General features: G+C 39.9%; 1 protein-coding gene across 3 annotated transcripts in view; it reads left to right on the forward strand.

The window, feature by feature from the left end:
* The window catches only part of PGR (progesterone receptor), a 106,784-nt gene extending 82,380 nt beyond the window's left edge, over window positions 1-24,404 (forward strand). Inside the window, exons 4-8 of one of the 3 annotated variants that reach the window (XM_089512777.1) lie at window positions 4,046-4,351; window positions 6,138-6,282; window positions 12,366-12,496; window positions 16,244-16,401; window positions 23,305-24,404. In XM_089512777.1, coding sequence (XP_089368903.1) covers window positions 4,046-4,351; window positions 6,138-6,282; window positions 12,366-12,496; window positions 16,244-16,401; window positions 23,305-23,460 — 896 coding nt within the window. In that variant the 3' untranslated portion in view covers window positions 23,461-24,404. The remainder of the gene's footprint in view (window positions 1-4,045; window positions 4,352-6,137; window positions 6,283-12,365; window positions 12,497-16,243; window positions 16,402-23,304) is intronic. The other 2 variants (XM_089512779.1, XM_089512778.1) reach the window with 2 other exon arrangements.
* Window positions 24,405-24,907: the final 503 nt, after the last annotated feature.

A 24,907-nucleotide genomic window follows, 5' to 3' on the forward strand; every position in this document is an offset into this window, starting at 1 on the left:
GGTTGACATCACCTGATGCAGTAACTCATGGTGTTAAAATGATATCTTTTAATTACTATATCATATGCACAGCCTAAATGTATTTGCATGTACCTAGTTTCATGTTGTTAAAGTGAAAATTTGGTAAGATGTGATCTTCTTAAAGAAGATTTATGAATAATATTTTTATTAAAATTAATTTTATTTTTTAACTTTAAACTTTTATTTAAAAAAAAACCCTGAGATATCTCCTTTCTCCTCCCACTGAGTCTCACCCCACTCACCCCATCTCCTCAAGCTCCAGCATTTTAAAGGGATGCAGGTAAATGCCATAGCCCATTTCTGTCAAAAGGCAGATGTTTGGGGAGCCATGGTGCACACTCCACACCTTACTAGGGACACCCCTGCCCATACTGCAAATGAATCCTGGCTCTTGCCGAGTTGAAAAATACATTTTCCAACTTAAGCTTTTCTTCCTCTAGTCCAAAAGCTCCCTGGTTGAGATATATTATATAGAACTGTGATTTCATAGTACCTTATTAAATCCCCAAACATGCTTATCCGTAGTTTTAATGGAAGGAAGCTAGAAATGAAATTGAATCCACTCTGTCACTTTACCTCATTCACCTAAAGAGCAGAATGTCAGCCTTCTTTATAGGAGTGTAACACTGAACAATCTTTACATCTGTCCCCATTTTCTAAGAAGACATGCATAGAATAATTAATAATGTACTATATAGGTATGCATGCAATTGCTCATACAAAGTCTGTGGTTGGACTGAAATGTTATATTTTAGGATTGTTGTTTTGTCTACGGCAATTATTTATTTCCCTCCATTTTTTCCCTTTATTTGCAAAAATAATTTTTTAAAATCCAGACAAGTTACAATTAAGACAATGTAAAGCACTTATCAGTGCTGTTGGTTTTACCTGGGAATGATGTCATCACATATTTAGTTTTCTTTAAAATCATTGTCAGCATGCCTTAGAAATTTTTTAACATCTGCTGGGTTGTCTCCAGTGCTCCTTTTGTAATCTACTCTGCAAGAAGCTCTTTCATGTTTCCCTTTCACACAGCCTACAGCTGTCCTAGCAATGTCACATCCTAGAGCAAGAGGGTGCTTGAAAAGTTTTGTAGTTAGATTTATCAGCAGATGTTGCTTCAAATTCTTCATTGAAATCTTGATTTATCGCCTCTTCTTTCTTCTCTTAAGGCTGTGTAAACTCCTTCTGAAGTGCAGTAGAGCACTCTGGTTTAGAAAACTACAGGGCACAGTGACCTTGAAGGCAGAATCATGATATTTCTGTCAGGAAATAATAAACTGTCAAACATTTTTTTCACCTGCTCATACACTGAGGCATTCGGAGAAGCTTGTCCACTTAGGATAAATTGCATGGTGCAACTTGGTATCTTCACTTCCAACTTTCTTCCAAACTCTTTACAGGAAAGGGGGAGGGAGAAATAAATATAAATCTAGAATTATCTATGTTTAATTTTGCAGACAATTATAACTGAGACACTTTATAAATCATCTTGTTGTCACCCCATCCTCTAGCAGCGCTAGTGAGGCTGACGCATCCCAACTGTTGCATACTGCAGAACTTGGAAATGGTTAGCCTTTCCAATTATTTCAGGGCATGTTTTTTGCCTTTGACACTGAGGAATAGGAAGGAAAGAAATGTTCTTCAGCCATTTTGTGTTGGACTGCTGGACAATTGTGAAATGGTTTTTGCTTTAGAGGCTCTTCGGACAGGGAGGGGGAACAGTTCAAGTTCATGGAAGGTTAAAACATCATCCCAGGAATTTAGCATTTAAGTAGGAAAGTCAGAAACATAGCCTGTGAAATAAGGTCAGAGGGGAAGTGAATTTACAGGAAAGTCAAAAATTCAGCCCAGGAGTTTGGCAATAGAGAGAAACAGAAATATACCTAGAAGTGGTCTGCTGGATCAGACCAGCATTTGGTTTCCATGATGGCCAACTAGATGCCTATGGTCATGACAGCAAAGGGAGATTTGAAGGAGGAGCCAGCATGGCATAGTGGTTTGGACATTGGATTAGAACTCTTAAGAACTAGCGTTCAATTCCCCGTTTGGCCATGAAACTCACCTTGGGCAAGTCACATGCTCTCAGCCTTGGGGAAGGCAGTGGCACACCTCTGAACATGATCTTAGGATCGGTATAAGTCAGAAATGATTTGCAAGCACACAAAACAACAAACAGATTTGAAGAGTTGGCAACAAGGAAGGAAGAAATGAGAATGGGAGGGCCATACATGAAATTCGAACACTGCTGCAAAAAAATAAGAAAAAAAGGGCATGGAGTCTGGATACAGTCTAGAGAAGATGAATTGAGAAAGCATTGGCTGGTGTAGGGAAGATGTCTAGGAGTTGTTTAGCTAAATGTATGTATTCCTGTTTCTTTTTATTTGATCTTCTGTTTAAACTGTTCAAACTGAAATATCCTTGGAGAAACTAATTGACATGCTGTGGTCGTTGTGGTGGTGTGCCTTCCTGACATAGCAGTCTTAAGGCAAACCTATCACAGGATTTTCTTAACAAGATTTATTTATTTATTTATTTATTTATTTATTTATTTATTTATTTATTTGTATGATGTCTTTCTCTCCGAAGGGACCCAAAGCAGCTCACTGGTAAAAAGCATATCAAAAACCATTACAATAAAAACACTTAAAATAATCTAAAAACCATATAAAACCACGTAAAAATATACAAAAGCTAGATTTGTTCAGAAGGGCTTTACCATTGCCTTTCTCTGAGACAGAAGGAATATGACTTGCCCAAGGTCATCTATGCGTTTCCATGGCTGAGCAGGGATTCTAACCCTGGTCTCCAGAGCTAGAGTCCAGTGCTCAAGCCACATTGCCATAGATATGCTGCATTACCGTATCTTTATGCAAAAGCAAAATTTGCCGTAGAATAACTTTGTCAGAGGCCTCAGTCCCTTCACATCTACGTGCCATGCCACACTACATAAGGCAGAGACCTGGCTAGGCTACGAACTAAGCAGCAGGGGTTGAGGAATAGTTTAGTGGAGGCAGCCAAGAAATAAGACATCCACTTGATGACATCAGTGAGCACCAAGAAGCAGTATGCAGTGATGGCTGGCAGTTTCCCTAGGGTGGTGAATCTACTTCTGGTTTCAGTCCAAACTTTCAAAGACCTGTCCAAAGTGCTGAATCCCACCTGTTCATCAGTTCAGCAGCTTAGGCAGAACCTTTAAAGCTTAGACTAAAATCCACAGATGATCCACTGACTCAGTTTCATGGAAGCCACAAGCCACCAATAGCAGAATAGTGGAGGTTACAGACTATTCAGTCACACATTCAACCAGCAAGGTGCTGTATCACTGGGAGTGTGCACAGCTCAGTAGAGTTTGCAAGCAGAAGGTCCATATCTCGGTGGTATTTGCATACAATCTGGCATCTTGTTAATGACATATGCAAATGCAATCCCACCTGATGCTTGCCTTTGTACTTTTATTTATTGTTGAAGGGTTTGATATTCTCTTCCTCCCTCAAATAGTCAAATTCCCCCCAAATTCTGATTGCATTCTCCCTCAACAGCAGTTCAACAGCAGTGGAGAATAGATAGGATTGGTGAAGTGTCTGGCTATCTTCCATACGTTGTATTGTTCCCATAGCCAGGTACAGACTGGTGACATCATGTGCTAAGATCTCTGGAGGACCCCAGGAGATCTTGGTGGAAGATGCCCTGAAGAAACCAGATGCTTCTCACACTTTCCACCAGCCATGGAAGAGATATTGAGGGGGCTATCCAAATGACATAGTAAACCCTGGAGTTTGTGACAGGGAGACTGTAACACAGTTCCACATTCAAGTGTTACACTACACACAACCATATAGGATCTCAACCAGAAGGCCCTAGTGTCAACCTCAGTTTCTTGAAGCAAGGCTAGGAGAGATTCCTGGCTGAGCTGCTGGTAGGTTGCTCCCAGTCAATGGACCAAAGGTCTGACATGGTGTAAGGCATTTTTTTGCTCTATGCATATGTCTCTCTTAGCTGTCATCGTATTGTTGGATTGCAGGTCGGAAGTTCAAGAAGTTTAACAAGGTCAAAGTTCTGAGAGCGTTAGATGTTGTCGCACTCCAGCAGCCAGCAACTCTCCCGAATGAAAGCCAAGCGCTGGCACAGAGGCTCTCTTTCTCTCCAAGTCAAGACATCCAGTTTATCCCTCCACTTATCAGTGTCTTACAAGGCATCGAGCCAGAAGTTGTCTACGCAGGCTATGACAACACGCAACCAGAAACTCCAAGTGCTTTGATGACCAGCCTTAATCAGCTGTGTGAGAGGCAGCTCCTTTGTGTAGTCAAGTGGTCCAAGTCATTACCAGGTAATAAGATCATTTCATTAGGGTAATTATGTTGTTGTGGTCTGCTCTGGTCAGACTTAACCTGGAAAACTGTGTCCTGTTTTGAGCACCACAGGGTAGGATGGACAAACCAGAGGGTGTCCAAAGGATGATGACAAAACAAGCAAGGGTCCTGGAGACAGAGCTTGGTGTTTTGTTTATTTTAGAACTCCCTTGTTGGGACAGAAAAAAAACCACATATACAAATATAAGATGGGTAACATTTGATGCCACAGCTGTGTATTTTGCAGATTTAATTACTGATTTACATGTTGTGAAAAGACAACTTGAGGAATACTTTTCTTGGAGAGAAAACTGCCCCCATTTGTTAATAATTTATCATCTGTGTGTAATAGCCCATTAAGTTTGAAGATAAGTTGGAAGGGTGTGTGAAAATGCTCTAGTAATCACAAGCTTAATATGAGCCCATAGTGAGATGCAGTGCTGTAAAAAAAGAAAAAAGAAACAAAGAAGTGGAGTCTTGGGATGCCCGTACAGAACTACTGTATAGTCTCCAGACATAATGTTGTTAATTTCTATCAAGTGATTTCAATTTATGGTTATGTTGACTCAGATTTAACAACTTTATTCTGCTTTAGTCAGATTTCACCTGCAAGACTGTGTTCAGTTCTGGACACCTCAGTTTAAGAATCCCTCAACCAATGTCTTCTAGTAGCCAGCGTTGCTAGGGGATTCTGGGAAATATAGTCCAAAATTAATTTTCCAAACCTTATTTGTAGACTGCATTTATGAGAATGAAATGGGGACCATTATCTCGATGCCAGAGACTTTTCCTTGCTTCTCTGAAAGTGTCCTGATAAGGGTGGCCAAGATGATCCAGCCAGTTATGGAACCAACTGATGATGTTTCCATCTATTCCATATTTATTCTGTTTGCTAATCCAAATATCATGGGGGACCTTATGGAACACACCACAAATTCCAGAATCCCATAGAATAGAGTCATGATAGTTCAAGTGGTATCAAGCTGCTATAAAGGTATAGAATAGTTTTATACTCTTTGTGTGTGTACGCATATAGATATACAGACTACAGCCTGTAGTTTGGACTCTCTTGAGGATAATCGCTACCAGGTGTATTAAGATGACCACCTGCACTTCAGAGTTTACCACTGTACAACAACTGTTAGAGAAAGATAAGAACAGTGTAGTTGATCCTGGTTTATCTGCCATGTATCTGTTACTGGAATCCTGGCATTTGCAGTTGTGTGAAACATTTAGAATTCTCTTCTCGAGGGCTCTAATTTGGTGAGGTGCTGAACTACATTAGTCCTGAATAGATCTCTGGCAGAGAATTTTGAGTATGGCATGAAACTACAATTTAGTTTCTGGATTTTGTAGGATGCAGCCTTGTCAGTTAAAGTGGGATCAAAGGCTACAGAAATAACGCACTTTGACTGCTTTAACTGCCATGGCTCAATGCTATGGAATTCTGGAATTTGTAGTTTTGTGATATATTTAATCTTTTCTGTCAGATAGCTCTGGTTCCACAACACACTATAAATCTCAGGATTCCATAGCATTGAGCCTTGGCAGTTACAGTGGTGTTAAACAGCATTATTTCTACAGTGCAAAGGCAGCACATGTGGTACAACTATGTAGAGTGAAGGACACCTTACTTACTGAATGCATGCAGACAGAGCTGCACAGAGATGAATCCAACCCACCCACCATATATATTAATCCAAAAGTGTTGTAAATTCTTATCCCACATCATCTCTCAATCTCTTTCTGTTGTCTGGTTTCCAGGATTCCGGAATTTACATATCGACGATCAGATAACCCTTATCCAGTATTCATGGATGAGCCTAATGGTGTTCGCCATGGGATGGAGGTCTTATAAGCATGTCAGTGGTCAGATGCTCTATTTTGCACCAGATTTAATATTGAATGAGTAAGTAGAGGTTTATTTTTTCCATCCATCCATCCATCCATCCATCCATTCATCTCTTATCTACATACTCGCTAGATGTGACACAGATGAAATTATACTGACTACCTAAATGATGGTTTAAAAATTCAGTATTGTCATGGAAGTAACTAATTCTTTAGCCTACTCTGGTACCTTACTGAGAAACAAACTAAGCATAGAACCACATTACACAGTTGTAATGCTTTATTTGCCATGGTTCCATCCATGGGATTTGTAGATTCACAAGGTACAGTGCACCCTTATTTTACACAAGGAACCCCATTTAAATGAATGGGGCTTGTGCATGCGGCGGCACACACCCCATTCATCCCTATGGGATGCGCTGCCCCTTTTCCCTGCGTGGCTTTCAGCGTATGCTAAAAGCCGTGTAAAGCACGCCCACGTATGACGCGGGCGCACTGTACTCAAAAATTGTTTGTCAGAGAGCCCTAGTGCTGTAGTTCAGGGGAGGGCATCTCATCCAGTTGCAAATCCAATCTGTAAAATGTAATCATAGCAATTAAAGTGGCAACTGGCTGTTAAATTTTGGCAGTGTGGATGCATCCTAAGACAATTCACATCATCAATAACATTATTTGGAGAATAGAAAGTGGGTAGCTTAATTAACTGGACTGTTTGCTGTTTGATTAGTCGAAGCCCTGAGAAGTAAGAAGGAGCTACATATTTAGTTGGAAAAACTACTGTATATACTCATGTATAAGTCTAGAAATTTACTGGTAGGTCAAACAATTGATCCAAGAAAACTGACTCGACTTATCCATGGGTCAATGTAAGTATTGTATCTTAACTCTTATTTAAAAGAAAAAAAAAATCTCCTGGCGAAAAGCAAGAGTATAACATGCGAAGCACCGACCCCCTATACTCTCTCATCCATTCAGTCTTAAGAGTAAGCACAAAGAGTTGTGTCTTCTGGAATTTTCTAAGTTCTTTGACATTGTTTCGCTTTGTTTCATCGTTTAGATCCTTTGCTATATGCCCCTAAGTTTTACCCTCGACTTATGCATGGGTCATAGCAAAATCCATAATTTTAGCCTCAAAACTTGCCCTCGACTTATACATGAGGTTGACTTATAGTCGAGTATATACGGTATATCTGTTTGGCCCTTTGACTTCTCAGTGGTATTTTTTTTTTTTACTGTTTTGGCCAATTAGCCTTATTTCCATAGGGGACCACAAACTAAAGAGTGCCTTTCTGCTACTACAAGTGGCAGGGAGACTTTTAATATATTTAAAACACAACAATGCAAGGAACAAACAGTGTCTGAGATAGGGTTTAGTCCCACTCTTTAAACATTCTTCTGGTAATTAGAAAATATCTGATGTGCCCTTCAATATGTTATAAATTTACTCTAAGCCCAACATTTGGTAATATGCAAATTTGCTTAATCTGCTAGAAAACTAATAGTCAGTTAAGGCTACTATTCATGTCATACCTGGCAGTAAGTCTAACTTATTTCTGAGTACTCATGTATAGATTTGCACTTTAAAAGGCATGTGGTTAAGCAAATAAAGATTCTTCAATCTCTGAGCAGCCCACATAACAATTTTGCAAAGTCATGGCATTTCTGATCCTTTGGGGAGATTGATGCTTGTTGTTGTGCAGTAGGCTTGCAGAAAGTGCTGGCCCATCTGTTTAATTTTTGCTCAGAGATCAGGACAGGGAAAGGCAATATTTACTACCAACAATGCTTGATCTTGGAACCGAAGTGTCTTGGACAAAAAGCAAGGTTGTGTTGGTTTCTTATTCTTTTTTCCAGCTCCATCCATCTCGTAACAATAGAAGAACTGGGAAGGAGTTGGCATCTGTTCAATTGTCCTTGAGCAAATCTCTCTGAAATACAGTTAGAGCCATTAATTAATTATCTTATTTTCTGCCTTTCTCCCAATATAGGGACTCAAGCCAACTTGCAGGCTGTTGTAGTTGTGTACCTTCAAGTTGTTTCTACCTTATGGTGACCCTATCACAGGGTTTTTGTGCCAAAATTTGTTCACAGGGGGTTTGCTTTACCTTTGCCTGAGGCTGAGAGTGTGTGACTTGTCTAAGGTTGCCAAATCGGTTTCTATGACTTAGTTAGATTCAAACCTTTGTCTCCAAAGTCATAGTCCAGTGCTCAAACCACTACACCATGCTGGCCCAACTTGTGTAGACACATTGGCTCAGTTGAAATATGGTCAGTTTTGACAGAACAATTTTCCATTGAGTTAGAGGGGTCTAGTTGGGGTTGAATGCATGTTTGTTCCTCTGTCGGTATATCTGGGGGATTGGACTGAGAGGGGTGTATCATTTTTGAAGGAATAGACTACTTGCAGACTGAGGAGAAGATCTCATTGGCTGGAATAACCAAGTATTCCAGCAGTGCCTACTGGAATAAAAAAGGCACAGTGGCAGCTAGGGAAGGGGGAAAAATCTTGTCCATCGCCATACAGAGAGGGGGAACTACTTCCTACTGATCTGCTAATTTTCTCAATGCCTGTCATGTAGGTGGACTTTTGAAGCTAAAGGCATTCTAGGAGGGCTATCTTGACTTGTGAAAGTTAGCTGTACTCCATCAGCAAATGGACCAATACACTGGAGTACCAAAAGGATTGTGGATAAGCTAGCAGCAGTATTGGTGCCTAGCAATGGTATAGCACTTCTAGGTGTTTTAAGAAGGGATGCAATTATTCATTAAGTTTCTTCTTGAAAGAAGCAATGAGTAATTTCAGCAATGTTTTTCCTGCTGCAAGAAACTCCTAAAAAAATCATACAGTTTTTGAAGCTTATTAGCAATTTGGGGTTTGTTCTGTGCAAAATTTACACATAGTTGTTTTCCATGGCAAATAGCATTTTTCTAGACAGGAAACAGCATTTTCTGCATAGAAAATATTAGTCTTGTGTAGAAATATTATTTTTGAAACAGAAAATGCTGTTTTCTATATAAATCACCCATCTGCTAATCACTCACCTGTTGAATGAGTACCCAATTGAAGCATTTTCTGCACAGGAAACAGCTTTTTCTGTGCAGGAAATAATATTTCCATGTTTTAAAAAATAGCATTTTCTATTTAGAAATTGCTGCAAATTTTGTGTAGAATAAGTCCATTGCTTTCAAAATAAAACTAAGAATTATCTAACTAAAACTTATCAGAAACCTAAGAATAACACAACAAAGAAGTTTTCAATGGAACACCATCCCTGGCCATTGTGTAACTTTAGGACATCGTTCCTCAGTAACCAAATGAAAACAAAATGACTGAGCTAGAAGGCTGTTGGTGTCATACACCTGTGTACATTCCCTTACACAGGTGGTTGTACTATTTTGGCTATTATGCAATGGACATAGTTCCATTCATAATTGTTTAAGCAGAGTTCCACAAGTGTAAATTATAAAATATAAACAAAATTTTTGAAAAGTGTCAGTCCCATCCCAGAAACCTGCAGCTATAGTACATCCATTGATGACTACTCTGTGAGCATGGTTTTCCAATCAATTATGGATCCATTGGCAGTATTCCCATCTATTCCACATTTAATCAGTTTGCTAATCAAAATGTTATGTGAAACCTTAAATGCTTTGCTGAAATCCAGATGAATGACATCCGCAGCATGTCCACCATCTACTAAACTAGTGGCCCTATCATTAAAGGACAGAAGGTTATTTGAGAGAATTTGTTCTTGACAAACTCATACTGGCTCCTGTTGATCACTGCATTATTATCAAGATACTTGCAGACAGATTCCTGTATAATCTGTTCTAATATTTTTTGTGGTTTTGAGGTTAAGCCGATTGGCCTTTTTTGAAGAGAAATGCAATGTCTATCCAGTTCTCTGGCACCTCACCCATTCTCTGAAACGTCTAAAAACAATGGCAGGTAACTATGGAGGACTACAGCAAGTTCCTTCAGTACTCTGGGATGCTGTTTGACTGGCCCCGTAGATTTGAACTCATTTTGTTAGGTAATTCCTGGTTAATTTCTTGTCAATCCCTATTTGCAATTACATCCCTTGCCAAGGTGCCTGCTGCTGCATAGAACCACACAGTTCTTTGTCCAAGGGAAATTGAAGCAAAATAGATATTTAATAGTTCTGTATTTTCATTATATGTTAGCATTTTATCTTTGTTACTGAACATCAGCCCCATGTCTCCTTGGTCATTCTCTTGTCATGAATGTGTCTGGGTAAAAAACTTTGTTCTGCCCTGCTTGCCTTACCAGTAAGCTCATTCTGAACTTTATCTTTCTTTATACTATTCGTGCTAGTTTAGGCTACATACACATATTTTATAAACGCTCATGTTTTCTTTTCACCTCCTCTTTGAGTTTGCTGTGCAGCCACATTGGATTTTTTAGATGTTTTCCATTTTTCTTCTTCCATGGAATTGTTTGTGATTGTGGTTTTTGTAATTCCTTCTTTGGGAACTCCCACCCTTTCTGAGTGTCTTTTTGCTTTAGCATTTCTAGGCATGGGATTCCGCCTAGTATTGCCCTGAACTTGTTAAAATTAGCTTATAAATAATTTTCATGGGAACCTCAGGAATTTGATGGGGTTTTCATAGGGTTAGAACAGCATAAAACCAACTTCTGTGAGGAAGGATTTCCATAAATGTGATGCTGTCGCTGAAATGACAGCCTGGTCTTTTCATGACAGAAATGAAATGAAACAAAGTAGTTGTGTGTCTGTGTATGTATGTATGTATGTATTTTTATATCACAGTTTTTGCTTAATATGGTGCTCAAAGCAGCTTATAGAATAGAATGAAACAAAAGATAGCTAAAAGGCAATTCTGATTTTTTTTTTTTTTTTGCTGAAAAAGCACAAAAAACTTAAAACACAATTCAGAGAGTACTTCAGCAAGTTCCTTCAGTACTCTGGGATGCAGTAACTTTAAAAATTCCACTAGTTTGTTATTGAGCCAGTGTGGAGTAGTGGTTTGAGCATTGAACTACAGCTCTGGAGAACAGAATTCAGTTCCCCGTTCAGCTATAGAAACTCACTGGGTGACCTTCACAAGCCACACACTCACAGCTAAATAAAATCCTGTGATAGGCTTGCCTTAGTGTCACCTAAATCAGAAACAACTCGAAGGCACACAACAACAGCAAGAATAAGTTTGTTATAGTTGTGCACTTTCAAGTGATTTCTGACTTACGGTGAACCTAAGGTGAACCTGTCATGGGAAGATTATTTCTGGGGAGATTTGTCATTGCCTTCCCCTGAGGCTGAGAAGAGGGTGACTTGACGAAGGTTACCCAGTGGATTTCCATAGCTGAGTGGGGATTTGAAACCTGATCTCTCAAAGACCTAGTTCAGCACTCAAACCACTGCACCCCACTGGCTCATACCACTAATTTTGAACAGCATAAATGCATTTTAAAAACATAATAATCAAAATACAAGTATAGCACACACATATCCATATTAAAAAAAATCTTCGGCATATTCAGTCAATCAATAAAAGCATCCGTCAAAAAACATTCTTTGTGGTTTTCCACCTTAGCCTCTTATCCAGTACAACTTGAAAGATGGATTTTAAATGAAACTCTGCATTGGTGACAGATTTCTTGTTGTTTAGTAAGTAGGGCCAGCTGGTGGATCAGTTGCCAGAGAGATGGTGAGATTATTTTTGATTTGTATAACAGGTTGTCCTCAGTTGCTCTGAGTTGCACAGGAGATCTCCTATTGCTAGACCCCATCCTGACAGAGGTTCAGCACTGGGAGATCTCCCACACAACTTGGAGCAGATTGAAGAAAAACTTGTTAAAATTAGCTTAAAAATAATTTTCATGGCAACCTCATGGATTTGATGGCGCTTTCATAGGGTTAGAACAGCATAAAACCAACTTCTGTGAGGAAGAATTTCCATAAATGTGATGCTGCAGAGAATGGCGTCACTGCCCCCAGAGCAATGGATTCTTGGTCACCTCTGAAATGAAGAATATAGTGATCTTATTCCCACCTGGTCTTCCAATATAGGTAAAGAACTACAGACCTGTGTGTTTTTGTATGCACCTGTGTGTATGCCCATATGTTTGAAATAGTTTTTATCTTTCTTTTTGGGGGTAAGACAGAGGATGAAAGAATCATCTTTCTATTCACTGTGCCTGTCCATGTGGCAAATCCCGCAGGAGTTTGTCAAGCTACAAGTCAGCAGTGAAGAATTCCTCTGCATGAAAGCCTTGCTGCTCCTCAGTACAGGTAAGACATACTTGCTCTTCTTCTTTCTCTTTGTACAAATATTTGTACAACTCCCTTATGTTTGATCTTGGGTGAAGACAAGAGCCTTGAGTTTGCAATACCTCCAGCAGGACATGCCACTCCATGGAAGATCGCATGCTTTTCGTGCAGAAGTTCCCAAATTCATTTTGTGGCATTTCCAGATTGAAAAATATAGGAGCAGATAATGAGAAAGATTAGTTGCCTGAGAGGGCCTGGAATGCAATTGTAATTCTGTTTTGCTGAGGTTTGGGCTTCCAAGGTAAGGTGGAGCAGTCCAACAGTGCCAGGTTGAAGCAATCTGATTAACCCAGGGTCAGCTCTCTGGGTGGCTCCCAGTAGACCCTGGAATGTTGTCTTAACACAGAGGCCATTTGGAATCTCACACAGGTGTTTGCCCAAATGTTATTAGATTCCAGTTTCTATCAGCACTAGCCAGCATAACCAGTCAACAGGCATGACAGTTATCATCCAGCTACATTTTGAGGGCCATAGGTTCCCAAACTCTGTGTTATTTATCCTGACAAGGCCTATTCTGGATTTGGACTTGCTTCCTTGTGTGAGCTCTCTGGTCTTGAAAAAGCTCTTGTATGATTATGTGATTGTGGAGGAAACTGAGAGCAGAAGGGCCATGATCTCAGATTAAGAAAAGATAAGAGGAAGTTACTGAAATTCTTCCCTGAGCAGACAGACAGTTGCTGGAATCCTGTTGGTACCTTATACAGCATAACTGTCCATTACACAGTTATATAAAGGCACTTTTTGGAGCATGCATTGTGATGGTGGAGAGTCTCTCAGAAAGCTTTCTCCTAACTGATTTCCCCATTGACAGAGATTTCTTTTGCTGTCATCCCCTGCATCACTGCAGTAACCATAGGCATTTTATCTCTCCAATTTCCCCATGCCTGTATAGTTTCACTGGCCAATTGGAACATAGCAGGTATTTCCTTCCGGGCACAATACAAGGTATTGGTTATAACCTATAAAGGCCTAAATGGCTTGGACCCAGGGTACTTGGAGGACCACCTCTCCCCATATAATCTGCCCCGCACACTCAGGTCATCTGGGAAGAGTTTATTGAGGATCCCTTCTACAAGATATAGGTCAACCTCTCAAAGGGCATTTTCCATCTTGGCCCCTGGGATCTGGAACACCCTCCCCGAGGAGCTCCGCACCGCCATCTCCCTGGATCTCTTTAAAAAGAGACTGAAGACCTTTTTGTTTCATCAAGCCTTCCCTGATGTACTGTGATATGTGTGCCCCCCCCATATGATTAACATCTTTGAGTATATTGCTGGCTTGGTTTAATATTGATTTTATGTATACTGTGCACTGTTTTGTAAGTTTTAATTATCTATTGCAATTTTTATCTTGTATTGTATCATTATTGCAATTGTTGTACACCACTGTGATTGAATGGAATAGCGGTATATAAATAAATTTTATTATTATTATTGTTATTATTATTATTATTATTATTATTATTATTATTATTTCCTCTTTCTCTCCTTCTTCCTCCATGGATTTGGAGATTATGACACCTACTAGTCAGAGTAGATATAACTGGGCTTGATGACCTGCAGTCAAACATGGCACAAGACAACTCCAGAACTTAGGAAAAAATGTTTTTAAACTATGACTCCTAATGCCAAGCTACTTGGGATATTTGAGTTTCATTATATTTTAATATTTTTTGTATGATATGAATTTTAAAATGGTATTCGTTTTAATCTTTGTAAGCTGCCTGCATGTTGTAGTGTTTTGATCATTCATTGGGCTAGGACTCTGGAGATCAGGGTTTGAATCCCCACTTGGCCATGGACACTGACTAAGTAACTTTGGGCAAGTCTTACTCTCTCAGCCTCAAAGGAAGGCAAAGGCAAAAGAAATCCTCTCTGAATAAACTGTGCCAAGTAGACTCTGTGATAGAATATCCTTGGAGTCTCTTTCTATGGAGGTCTTTAAGCAGAGGCTGGATGGTCATCTGCTGGGGACTTTGATTGTGAGTTCCTCCGTGGCAGGGGGGGTCGGACTGGATGGTCCTTGTAGTCTCTTCCAACCCTGTAATTCTATGATTCTATGTCAGAAATGTCATAAAGGCACACAACAACAACAACAACAACAACAACAAGCTGCCTTGAGTCCTGGACTGGGAAAAAGGTGGAAAATGAATGAATAACTGAATAAATAAATAAATGCATAAACAATTGCAGTTTAAAATATAATTTTGTACAATTTGTTCCTAATAGTTTTGTATTGGCCCTAAGAGCCATGCATATAATTTTTTGTTGTTATCATTCTTTGTTAAAGATTTTTTGGCAGCCTTTCTATTATTGATTCTTGCTATTACATAAGAGAAAATTCTACATAATCAGTCATATTCAGGAAGAAATAGAGAGAAAAACCCACCATTGTAGAAACATGAAAGCCAAGAAACTGAAAAGCTCCCTGCAAAAATAGTCTCAGTGTTTATTTGTTTTATTTTAGTTAACACATTAAAGGGTTCTAAAAACAGCAATCAGTGTCATGTTGTTGGCTAGAGGCCCCTGGCTACAAGATCAGGCTCACTATAGGAGATGTTATTATTGGTAACATTAGATATTGATTGACAGGGTTACATGAAGTTCCCTGGCAAATGGTGGTGCAGCCAAGTAATTTTAGATCCAGGATATACTAGTCTTACAGCTGCCTGCTCTAGACAGCTGTTATTTCAGTTGTGAAGCACAGTTTCTCTTCTTTTTTGCCCCCTGTTACTTCCATGCTTTATAACTGCTTTCACGTTCCTAGTTGTTGTTAACTGCCATTAAGTCAACTTCGACTGAGAGAGACCCTATGAATGAGAGACCTTCAAGTCACCCTGTCATCAACAGTTCTGCTCAAGTCTTGCAGACTCAGGGCTGTGGTTTTCTTGACTGAGTCTACCCATCTAGAATGCAGTCTTTCTCTTTTCTACAGTCTTCTATTTTGCTAATCACTGTTGTTTTTACATAAAATCATAAAGTTGGAAGAGACCTAAAGGGCCATGCAGGAAGATCAAAGCACTCCTGACAAATGGCCATCCAGCCTCTATTTTAAAAAGTTCAAAGAAGGAGACTCCACCACTCACTGAGGCAGCATGTTCCACTGTCAAACAGTTCCTACTATCAGGAAATTCTTGCTAATGTTTAGGTGAAATCTCCTTTCCTGTAGCTTGAATCTTTTGTTCCATGTCTTAGCAGAAAACAAGCTTGCTCCATCCTCAATATGACATCCCTTTAAATATTTAAACATGGCTATCATGTCACCTCTTTACATTGAGTCAGACAACCAGCTATCTGTCTCAGTATTGTCAACCCTGATAGGCACCAGCCCTCCAGAATTTCATGCAGGATTCTCTCATATCCTTCCTAGAGATCCTCAGTATTCCCTTGTAGTTTTCAGTCCAAATGCTAATCTAGTTTAGTTTTTGAAATCTGATGAGATCAAGTATCTTCAGAATGCCATTTCACTATGATTGTTATATCAATACAAGTATTGATAATACTTAATAGCAACTAAGAATGACTGTTAATCAGAATTTTTACCTTCATAGTGAGATGTTTCATCTCTTGATTGACCAGCAAACTGTGGGCAGCAAAAGTGAATATACATGATCAAGGGACAACAGAATACACCTTTTCCTTTATTTCAGAATTTTGAGCCACAGAAGTACAACATTGGGTATTCTGCTTGTTTTCTTTTAAAACACAGTTCCTTTGGAAGGTCTCAGGAGCCAAAGCCAATTTGATGAGATGAGGTCAAGTTATATCAGAGAGCTGGTCAAGGCAATCGGCTTGCGACAGAAAGGGGTCGTGGCCAGTTCACAACGGTTCTATCAGCTTACCAAACTTATGGACTCCATGCATGATGTAAGTTTATTTTAGCAATTCTTAATAGTATTGGGTGCAATGTTCTATCAGGGCAGAGAAACCTGTGGCTTCCCATTGAGGAGATAGAATCTGCTTTGTGCATCCCTTGCCCTCTTGAGGGCTGTGCATATTGGCTGTTTTGCCTCAGCTCATCCTGCATGTTCAGAGCTTACTGGATCTAATATGTGACATTTGAAGTCATGCCCAGTGTGCTTAATAGTATTATCACCCAACTGAAGGCCTGCAGGAAAGGAAGAGAAGGGAAATCATCAAAGGTACAGAAGTGTCCTATCACAGATTCCTTCCAGAGTATGCAGGAATGGATACATCAGGAGTGGCAATTGCGTGGTCCTGCAGATGTTGTTGAACTGTAAGTCCTGGGCATGTCCGCATGGACCAAAGAACACATCCTCCCCCCCAGCCTCATGGTGATCGGTCTGGTCGACATAGGACCCAATTTCCAATTCTGGTGCATCCTGTCCTAATGATGTATGCCCAGGTCAGCACTGAACCCACATTATACCACTCTTAAATCAAATTGTAAAAACTCAGTATTTGTTCTCGATCTTTCCAGAAAATGCAGAACCCTCTGGATCAGTCCTGACCAGTTGTTTACAACGCTGCCTGCTGTGCCGCCCTCTGCCATAGCTGGTGTGAGTCATTCTCTCTGAGGTCAGAACAAGGTTCTCAGCCATGTGATCAATACTGGGCACCTTGTTTGCAGCCTCAGAGGGAGTGACTCGTGCTGGCAAGATGCACAGTGAGACATATGTGTGAACAGCCACTCAGCATTGCTCCAAAGAGTCCATGTAATTGGGGGACTTGAGGGCAGCTTTGGGGTCAGAAGATGCCTTGGCTGCTTCCAGAGTATTCTGGCTCATGCAGACATGGCTCATTTGACCTTGCCAATGTGAGAAATGCTGATATTGCAACTCTACAACTTCTGGAGGGTCTCATGATGATAACCCAACTATAGGATATATTATACTTTTTAAAAAATTATCATTTTTATTTATGTGATTTGCTATTTGCCAGAGAAATCCTGTAGCACCTTTGAGACTAACTAAAGAAAGAAGTTGGCAGCATGAGCTTTTGTAGATTTAAGTCTACTTGCTCAGATGCGTTTCGCTGTTTGCCAGTTATTTGTGTAAATTTATACCCCAAATGGGGGTGGGTCATAGCTGAGAACACATATTTGGTAGGTAGACATCCCAAATTCAGTTTGTAGGAGTCCCAGGTAGGTGATGAGAAAACTCTTTGTGGAAAGTCTGAGGAGATCTTGATAGCCAAGAGCTGGATGGATTCGTGGTCTTTACTTGAGTCTCTTTCACACTCCACAATTCTAGCCCTGTGATTCCACTTTTACTGCCATGTTTCCATGCTATGGATTCATGGGATTTAGTGTTTATTGAAGTGTATTTTAATTTCCCAGCCCAAGCTTGTAGAGCCGTACCAAACTACAGACTCCAGGAGTCCACATGCTGTTGCAGTGACAGTTCAAGTGGAATCATAGTGCTATAATTACATAGTGTCAAAGTGCCTCTGATGTAAGGCAGCTTTCTCTGTTCTAAGCCATAGGATATTAATTGGCTTTTAAATTATGTAACAGTTAACTCTTGGCTAAGGATCTATATTTTTGATTACTCCACGTGAGGTTCTTCCTCCCTAATTTATTGAGACCACATGGCCTTAGCTATAAAGACAATTGAGATATTAAAGTTAATTTGCAAAAAGAATGCTAAACAAAACAAACAAACAAACAGATTCATTTATACACTGCTCCATACTGAACTAGCAGTGTCTAAGCAGTTTACAACTGTAAGCTAATTGCCCCCAACAATCTGGGTACTCATTTTAGCAACCTCGGAAGGATGCAGGCCTGAGTCGAGCTTGAGCCCTGGTTAGTATTGAACTCACAACCTTATGGTTTTAAGTGAGTGACTGCAGTACGGGCATTTAACCACTGCGCCATCAGGGCTGTTGTTCTTATACATTTTTATGATAGGGGGAAGGACAACTGATGAAAGGCAGATGCTTACCTATCACGGACCTCCTTTTCAAACCATCCAGAAACCCTGATAGCCACCCCGAAATTCTTCTCCACAGTTCTGTCCCTTATTACCTTAATAATATATGGGGGTTTGAATTACCTGGACTCTGAATATATCACTCCTTCCCATGGTGAAATCCATGGTCAGATCTTGAGCCAGAGTTGGGAGAATCAGGGAAAATATTGGAGGCAACATCACATTCTACATAGCATTTCATAGCTATGGTCAAGTCAGAAGAGAAGAGCATTTAGGATTGGGAGTGGAGGGCAAACTAGACTTAGACTGGATTTGGGGCCAAATAGAAAGACTGGAATCACAAAAGATGGTAGAGCAGTCCACCAGTGCCTCTTTTCAACCTGCCCCTCTTCATACCTGTTCTTTCTCAGTTTTAATGGGTAGGTTGGGTGGTTGTAGTTAATACAAGTTGGGAAGATTCTTGGCTGAGAAGCTGCCACCTGCAGTGCAGTGATGAACAAGACAGGTCGCTCATGTAAATCCGCTTGTTTGTTTGTTTGTTTAATATTCTGTATATCTCCCAACATGGATCCAAGATTGCTCATATTATGAATGAAAACAAATTATCTAAAAAAAGTTAATAACAACAACAGCAACAACAACACAGTGTCCCTCCATATCCATGGATCCTCCATATCCATGGATTCTGCCATCCACAATTTGAAAATTACCCCCCCCCCCCCCCCAATTCTAAAAAGCAAACCTTAATTTTTGCTCTTTTATATAAGTGATACTGTTTTACTATACCATCGAACATGATGGGACTTGAGGATCCACAGATTTTAGCATTTACAGGGGGGCCTGGAACAAACCCCCAGAAGATATCAAGAGCCTGCTGTAATATAATAGTGACTATAAAAGTATAGGACAGGCAACCCATTAAAAGACCTTACCAGCAAGTTGCCAAATGCCTGTTAAAATAAAAAGTTCTTCAGACAGAAGGAGTTTTAAATTCCTGGTTTTGTATCAAGATGCTGTAGTTATGTGGTTCACTACATGGGTTTACCTTCAGCAGTTTCTGACAGATTCCTGACAGATGTTGAGATAGTGGCTGGAATTCTGTTGGTGACATAAGCAGGCACAAATTCCCATCACACTCCTCATCTATGCCTTTTAAAGGTTTTTGTGGAAGGAGGTAATTGGGACAATCTTTGCATAATAACACCTGTATTAATGCAACTTACCTACCAGCCCATGCCCTCCCCAAACCCTTGAGGGTTGATGCTCCAAGGAAGAAGGACTTTTCAGAATGTGCTATGTTGTTTATTTGTTGTTTTGTTGTTTCCTTTCTAACGACGATTTAGTACTTTTAATTCTATTGTTAGTCTGATTCTGTTTTAATTTTTGAGTGAAATTAATTTAAATACTGCATTTGTTTATACATTTGTAAGATGCACTGAGTCCCGGGCTTAGAAAAAGGTGTGGTAGTGGTAATAATAATAACAATAATAATTATAATAATAACATCATTTATTTATATGGCACTATCAGTAAACATGTCCCTTTGAAATGAAAAACAACAAAAAAACAGCCATCCCTATCAATGTGTGTGTGTTTATTTGTGTGTGTGTGTGTGTGTTTCATGCACAAAATTATTGAAAATATTATGCATAAAATTACCTTCCGGGTATGTGTGTAAGGTGTATATGAAACATAAATGAATTTCATGTTTAGACATGGGTCTCATCTCCAAGATATTTCATTACACATATGCAAATATTACAATGTCGAAAAACAGCCAAAATCCCAAACGCTTCTGATCCCAAGCATTCTAGGTAGGAGAGACTCAACGTGTGTGTGTGTGTGTGTGTGTGTGTGTGTGTGTGTGTGTAGGAGAACACAAAATATAAAACAAATGCAATACAATTGTAGACCAAATTATCCAGATGGAAATCCAAAAACCATTAAAATATAGTATAAAGCAAACTGGAAAACAAGAAAGTCTTTGAGATTAAAAGGATCAATGTACAAATGACCAGGGGAAGGAATTCCAGGAGTATGGGGACAGCCACTGAAAAAAGACGAAGATTGTTCCCAGCATTCCCCCACCAATCCCCTGATCTCTAAAAGACTTAGGGCAGGGATGCTGTGTGCTCCACCATGCTGATGCAGGAGCTTGGGGGAAATGTTAGCCGTCTATGAATTTTAGGGACCATTTGAAGTCAGAGCTTTTCACATTCTTTTCTTAAAGTAATATGTTACTTGAACCTCTTACATGCTACTTTAATAAAGTAAATCATTAGCAATACTTGTTGTTCCCTTTGGTCACAATGCATTATGTAACACATTATGAAACACATGGACTGGCATCCCATTAGTTAGCTAGCCTGACAACCTCATAACTGTTTCCTATTTACATTTATGGTTATGGTACCATTGCCATGATTATATATTGTCCCAAAACCCACCTTAAAATCCAGCCAGCTGCACCAAGGCTCAGACTTCTACGATGCTAGCAAGCACGGTATTGAAATGAAGTGTTCAGTCCCTTCCCACTGCAGGGGTCACAGCTTCTGCTCAGCACACTACCCGTTGTTGGCAAGAGGGAGCTGGATGTGTTATCCTCCAGTGCCCTGCTTACCAGCACTGCAGAACACCATTCCTAAGTGCAGCTGGCAGGATTGTAAGGTGGGATTCAAAGGTAAGATCAGAAAACAGATTGTAGCCACAGCATGGCTATGTATATGTCTGATACATGAACTCAGCCATTATTTTTACTGAAAAAACTTTGAGAAACATTTCAGAAGGATTGATAAAATAGACCGAAATCACCCAAAATGATCCCTAAAAATCTCATTGTGAAGCAGATAGTAAATGTCACTCAATATTTGTGTGTGTGTGTGTGTTGGTTACATTAGCAGTCATTATATTTCTTTGAAAAATAACTTTGTTAGTTTCTCATTACCCAACAAACTAGAATGTTACAGGTAATGTTATTACATTGTGCATTTTACCTTTCAGTAGTATTTTACCTTTTGAAGTGCAGTTTTCAGTCATTTTAATATTGTCAATAGTTTAATTCTATTTTAATGTTTATTTTTTGTATGATTTTAGCTCTGTTGTTTGTTTGTTTTTAATTGTTAGCTGCCTTGAGTCCAAATTTTGTGAGAAAGGAGGGCTGATGATGGTGATAACAAAAACACTGCGGCCATCAACAACAATACATTACTTTGTTACAGGAAATGTCATTACTTGTAACACCCCTTGACTAACGTCCTGTCATGTATGCAAACTGAATCCAACTTATATCTGTGTATGTCTCCTTTGGGTCATTGTTGATATTGGCATTCTCTTCACTTGTCACAACAATCATAGAATCATAGAGTTGGAAGAGACTGCACGGGCCATCTAGTCCAACCCCCTGCCATGCAGGAAATCCAAATCAAAGCATTCCCGACAGATGTCCATCCAGTCTCTGTTTAAAGACCTCCAAGGAAGGAGACTCCACTACACTCTGAGGGAGTTTGTTCCACTGTCTAACAGCCCTTACTGTCAGGAAGTTCCTCCTAATGTTGAGGTGGAATCTCTTTTCCTGTAGCTTGCATCCATTGTTCTGGGTCCTGTTCTCTGGAGCAGCAGAAAACAAGCTTGCTCCCTCCTCAATATGACAGCCTTTCAAACATTTAAACAGGGCTATCATACCACCTCTTAACCTTCTCTTCTCCAGTCTAAACATCCCCAGCTACCTGATTCGTTCCTCATAGGACAAGGTTTCCAGACCTTTCACCATTTTAGTCACCCTCCTCTGGACATGCTCCAGTTTCTCAATGTCCTTTTTGAATTGTGGTGCCCAGAACTGGTCACAATATTCCAGGTGGGGCCTGACGAGAGCAGAATACAATGGCACTATTACTTCTCTTGAACTAGACACTATATTTTTATTGATGCAGCCTAAAATTGCATTGGCCTTTTTAGCTGCCACATCGCACTGTTGACTCATGTTCAACTTGTGGTCTACTTGGACACCAAGATCCCTTTCACATGTAGTTTCATTCAGCCAGGTGTCCCCCATCCTATATCTGTGCATTTTATTTTTCTGCCCTAAGTGCAGTACCTTACATTTCTCCGTGTTGAATTTCATTTTGTTAGCTGTGGCCCAGCTTTCTAGTCTATTCAGGTCATTTTGAATCTTGGTCCTGTCCTCTGGGGTATTAGCTATTTCTCCTAATTTGGTGTCATCTGCAAATTTGATAAGTATGCTCCCAATTCTGTCATCCAGGTCATTGATAAAGATGTTGAATAGCACTGGCCCCAGGACAGAGCCCTGTGGGACCCCACTGGTCACTTCCCTCCGGGATGAAAAGGAGCCATTGTTGAGCACATTTTGGGTTCGGCTGGTCAACCAGTTACAAATCCATGTAATAGTTACTTTGTCTAGCCCACATTTTACAAGCTTGTTTGCAAGAATGTCATGGGAAACCTTGTCAAAGGCCTTACTGAAATCAAGATATACTATATCCACAGCATTCCCTTCATCTACCAAGCTTGTAATTTTATCAAAGAAAGAGGTTAGATTTGTCTGGCAAAGCCCAACCCCTCTAAATTCATGGTTATGACCACTGAGTGGCTGTTGGAAAGCAGGGGATCTTGGTGGATCTTGTCATCGGTCTGTGTTTGACTGTGGAGCACAGCTTCTCCAGTTTCCCCTCATCTGCTCTCCTCCAGCCATCCAGTGGCTGTTCGGGAGAGCTATCACAGCAAAACTGTGTGTCCTGGGATAGTGAGCAGGAAGCCATACAGAAGTTCTGCCTTTGGTAGACTACACCGAAAATGTAGGATGTCTGTCCTTGTGTGGTTTGTGTATCATGCCTGGTGTTTCTCTTCTTTCTAAATATAGCTTGTGAAACAGCTCCACCTATACTGTCTGAACACATTTCTCCAGTCCCGTGCGCTAAGTGTTGAATTTCCAGAGATGATGTCAGAAGTCATTGCCGCGCAACTACCCAAGATCCTAGCAGGAATGGTGAAACCTCTTCTCTTTCACAAAAAGTGAAATGCCTCTTCTCTGCTCTCTTGTTTGTAAAGATAACACACACACAAAAATGTGCATTTTTTCTACAAAAATATCTTGAGGATTTTTGAGGGGTTGGGATTTTGCAGTGCCAAGATATTTGCCGTCTCTGTTCCACTTCACATGTGTACTGGTTTATGGATTGGATCGAGCCCCATTAAAATCAATGAGACCTCAGTCGGTCTTGACTAAATTAGGGCTTACGTATTTTAATGTGTCTCATTCTAAATGTGATTAAGTTTGTATTCTGCCTATTTTGTCTGCAAACCTTCAAATACTGCACCGTATCCTCCATGATTCCTTTACAACAGTTTTTCTTTCAAGTATGACCAATATTTGTCATAAGAAATGTTTTTATAATGGGCCTGATTGGATTTCTGCTGAGGAATACAATAGCAATCGCTTTGTTTTTGTTTTTTAAGAAGAGGAAGTTACTTGTACATTTTCATATTATTCATTTTTAAATTCCTGCAATGGAGTAAAGCTATAGCTTTTAATACATTTGTGTGTGTGTGTGTGTGTTTGACTATATGTGTATATGTATATAAATATCGAAGATTATGGTGAAATTAAAATGCAGATTGTCTTCTAAACTGAGAATATATTCCTTTTACTCTCCAACCTCTTTCACTGTCATGCCATCACAAAAATTAGGAGGTGCCTATACTGTACCATAAGAGGGAGAGCACTTTAGAGGTATAAAGTTTCTCTTCTTTTAATTGCTGCTGTTGTTGTTGTTTGGAAAGTGCAGAGTTTGGACATAATACATTACTTTTTGGAATAGAAAGGGCATAATGACATACCATTGTAAACTAACACAAGCGGCAACACTGGTAATATTTCATGGAGCAAATGCTACATGCTAATTATTCTGTTATTGCCAGAGTAGTGATGGTGGTCATTTTTAGCCATTTCTCTCTCTCTCTCTCTCTCTCTCTTTGGAAGTGTTTTTTTTTAAAAATAAAATAAAGTAAAATATAAACAAAGTAATGTATTGATGGCATCTTACTAACAGATTAGTGATGTGTTATCAATGTGTTATCCTTTAACTAATGAGTGTGGGCAAAAGGCCACCTTTCAGTTAAGGACAAATTACTTTTTCAAAAGCATTACTTATGGTGCCTCCAAAGATAGATGGATTCTGCATGGAAATCTATATTTCAAGGATCTCTCCTGCATGAATACATCTGCTTCTGTATTTGAATATCAGTTTCACCTTGTTCAGGGAGTTCTTGCTAATGTATGGGTACATCTATACTGTAGAAATAATGCAGTTCAACACATCTTTATGTGCTGTAGTTCCAACCTATGGAATTTAGGGGCTTGTAGTTTTAGAACAGGGGTCGGCAACCTCTGGTCCGCGGGCCGGATCCGGCCCCCGGAGGCCTTCCTTGCGGCCCCCGGGGGCGGTTGCTGCCGCTGCCGCCAC

This window comes from Sceloporus occidentalis, unplaced genomic scaffold, assembly GCF_023333645.1.
Source record: "Sceloporus occidentalis isolate IW3139 unplaced genomic scaffold, rSceOcc1.0.p SCAF_2, whole genome shotgun sequence".
NCBI classification, from domain to species: domain Eukaryota; kingdom Metazoa; phylum Chordata; class Lepidosauria; order Squamata; family Phrynosomatidae; genus Sceloporus; species Sceloporus occidentalis.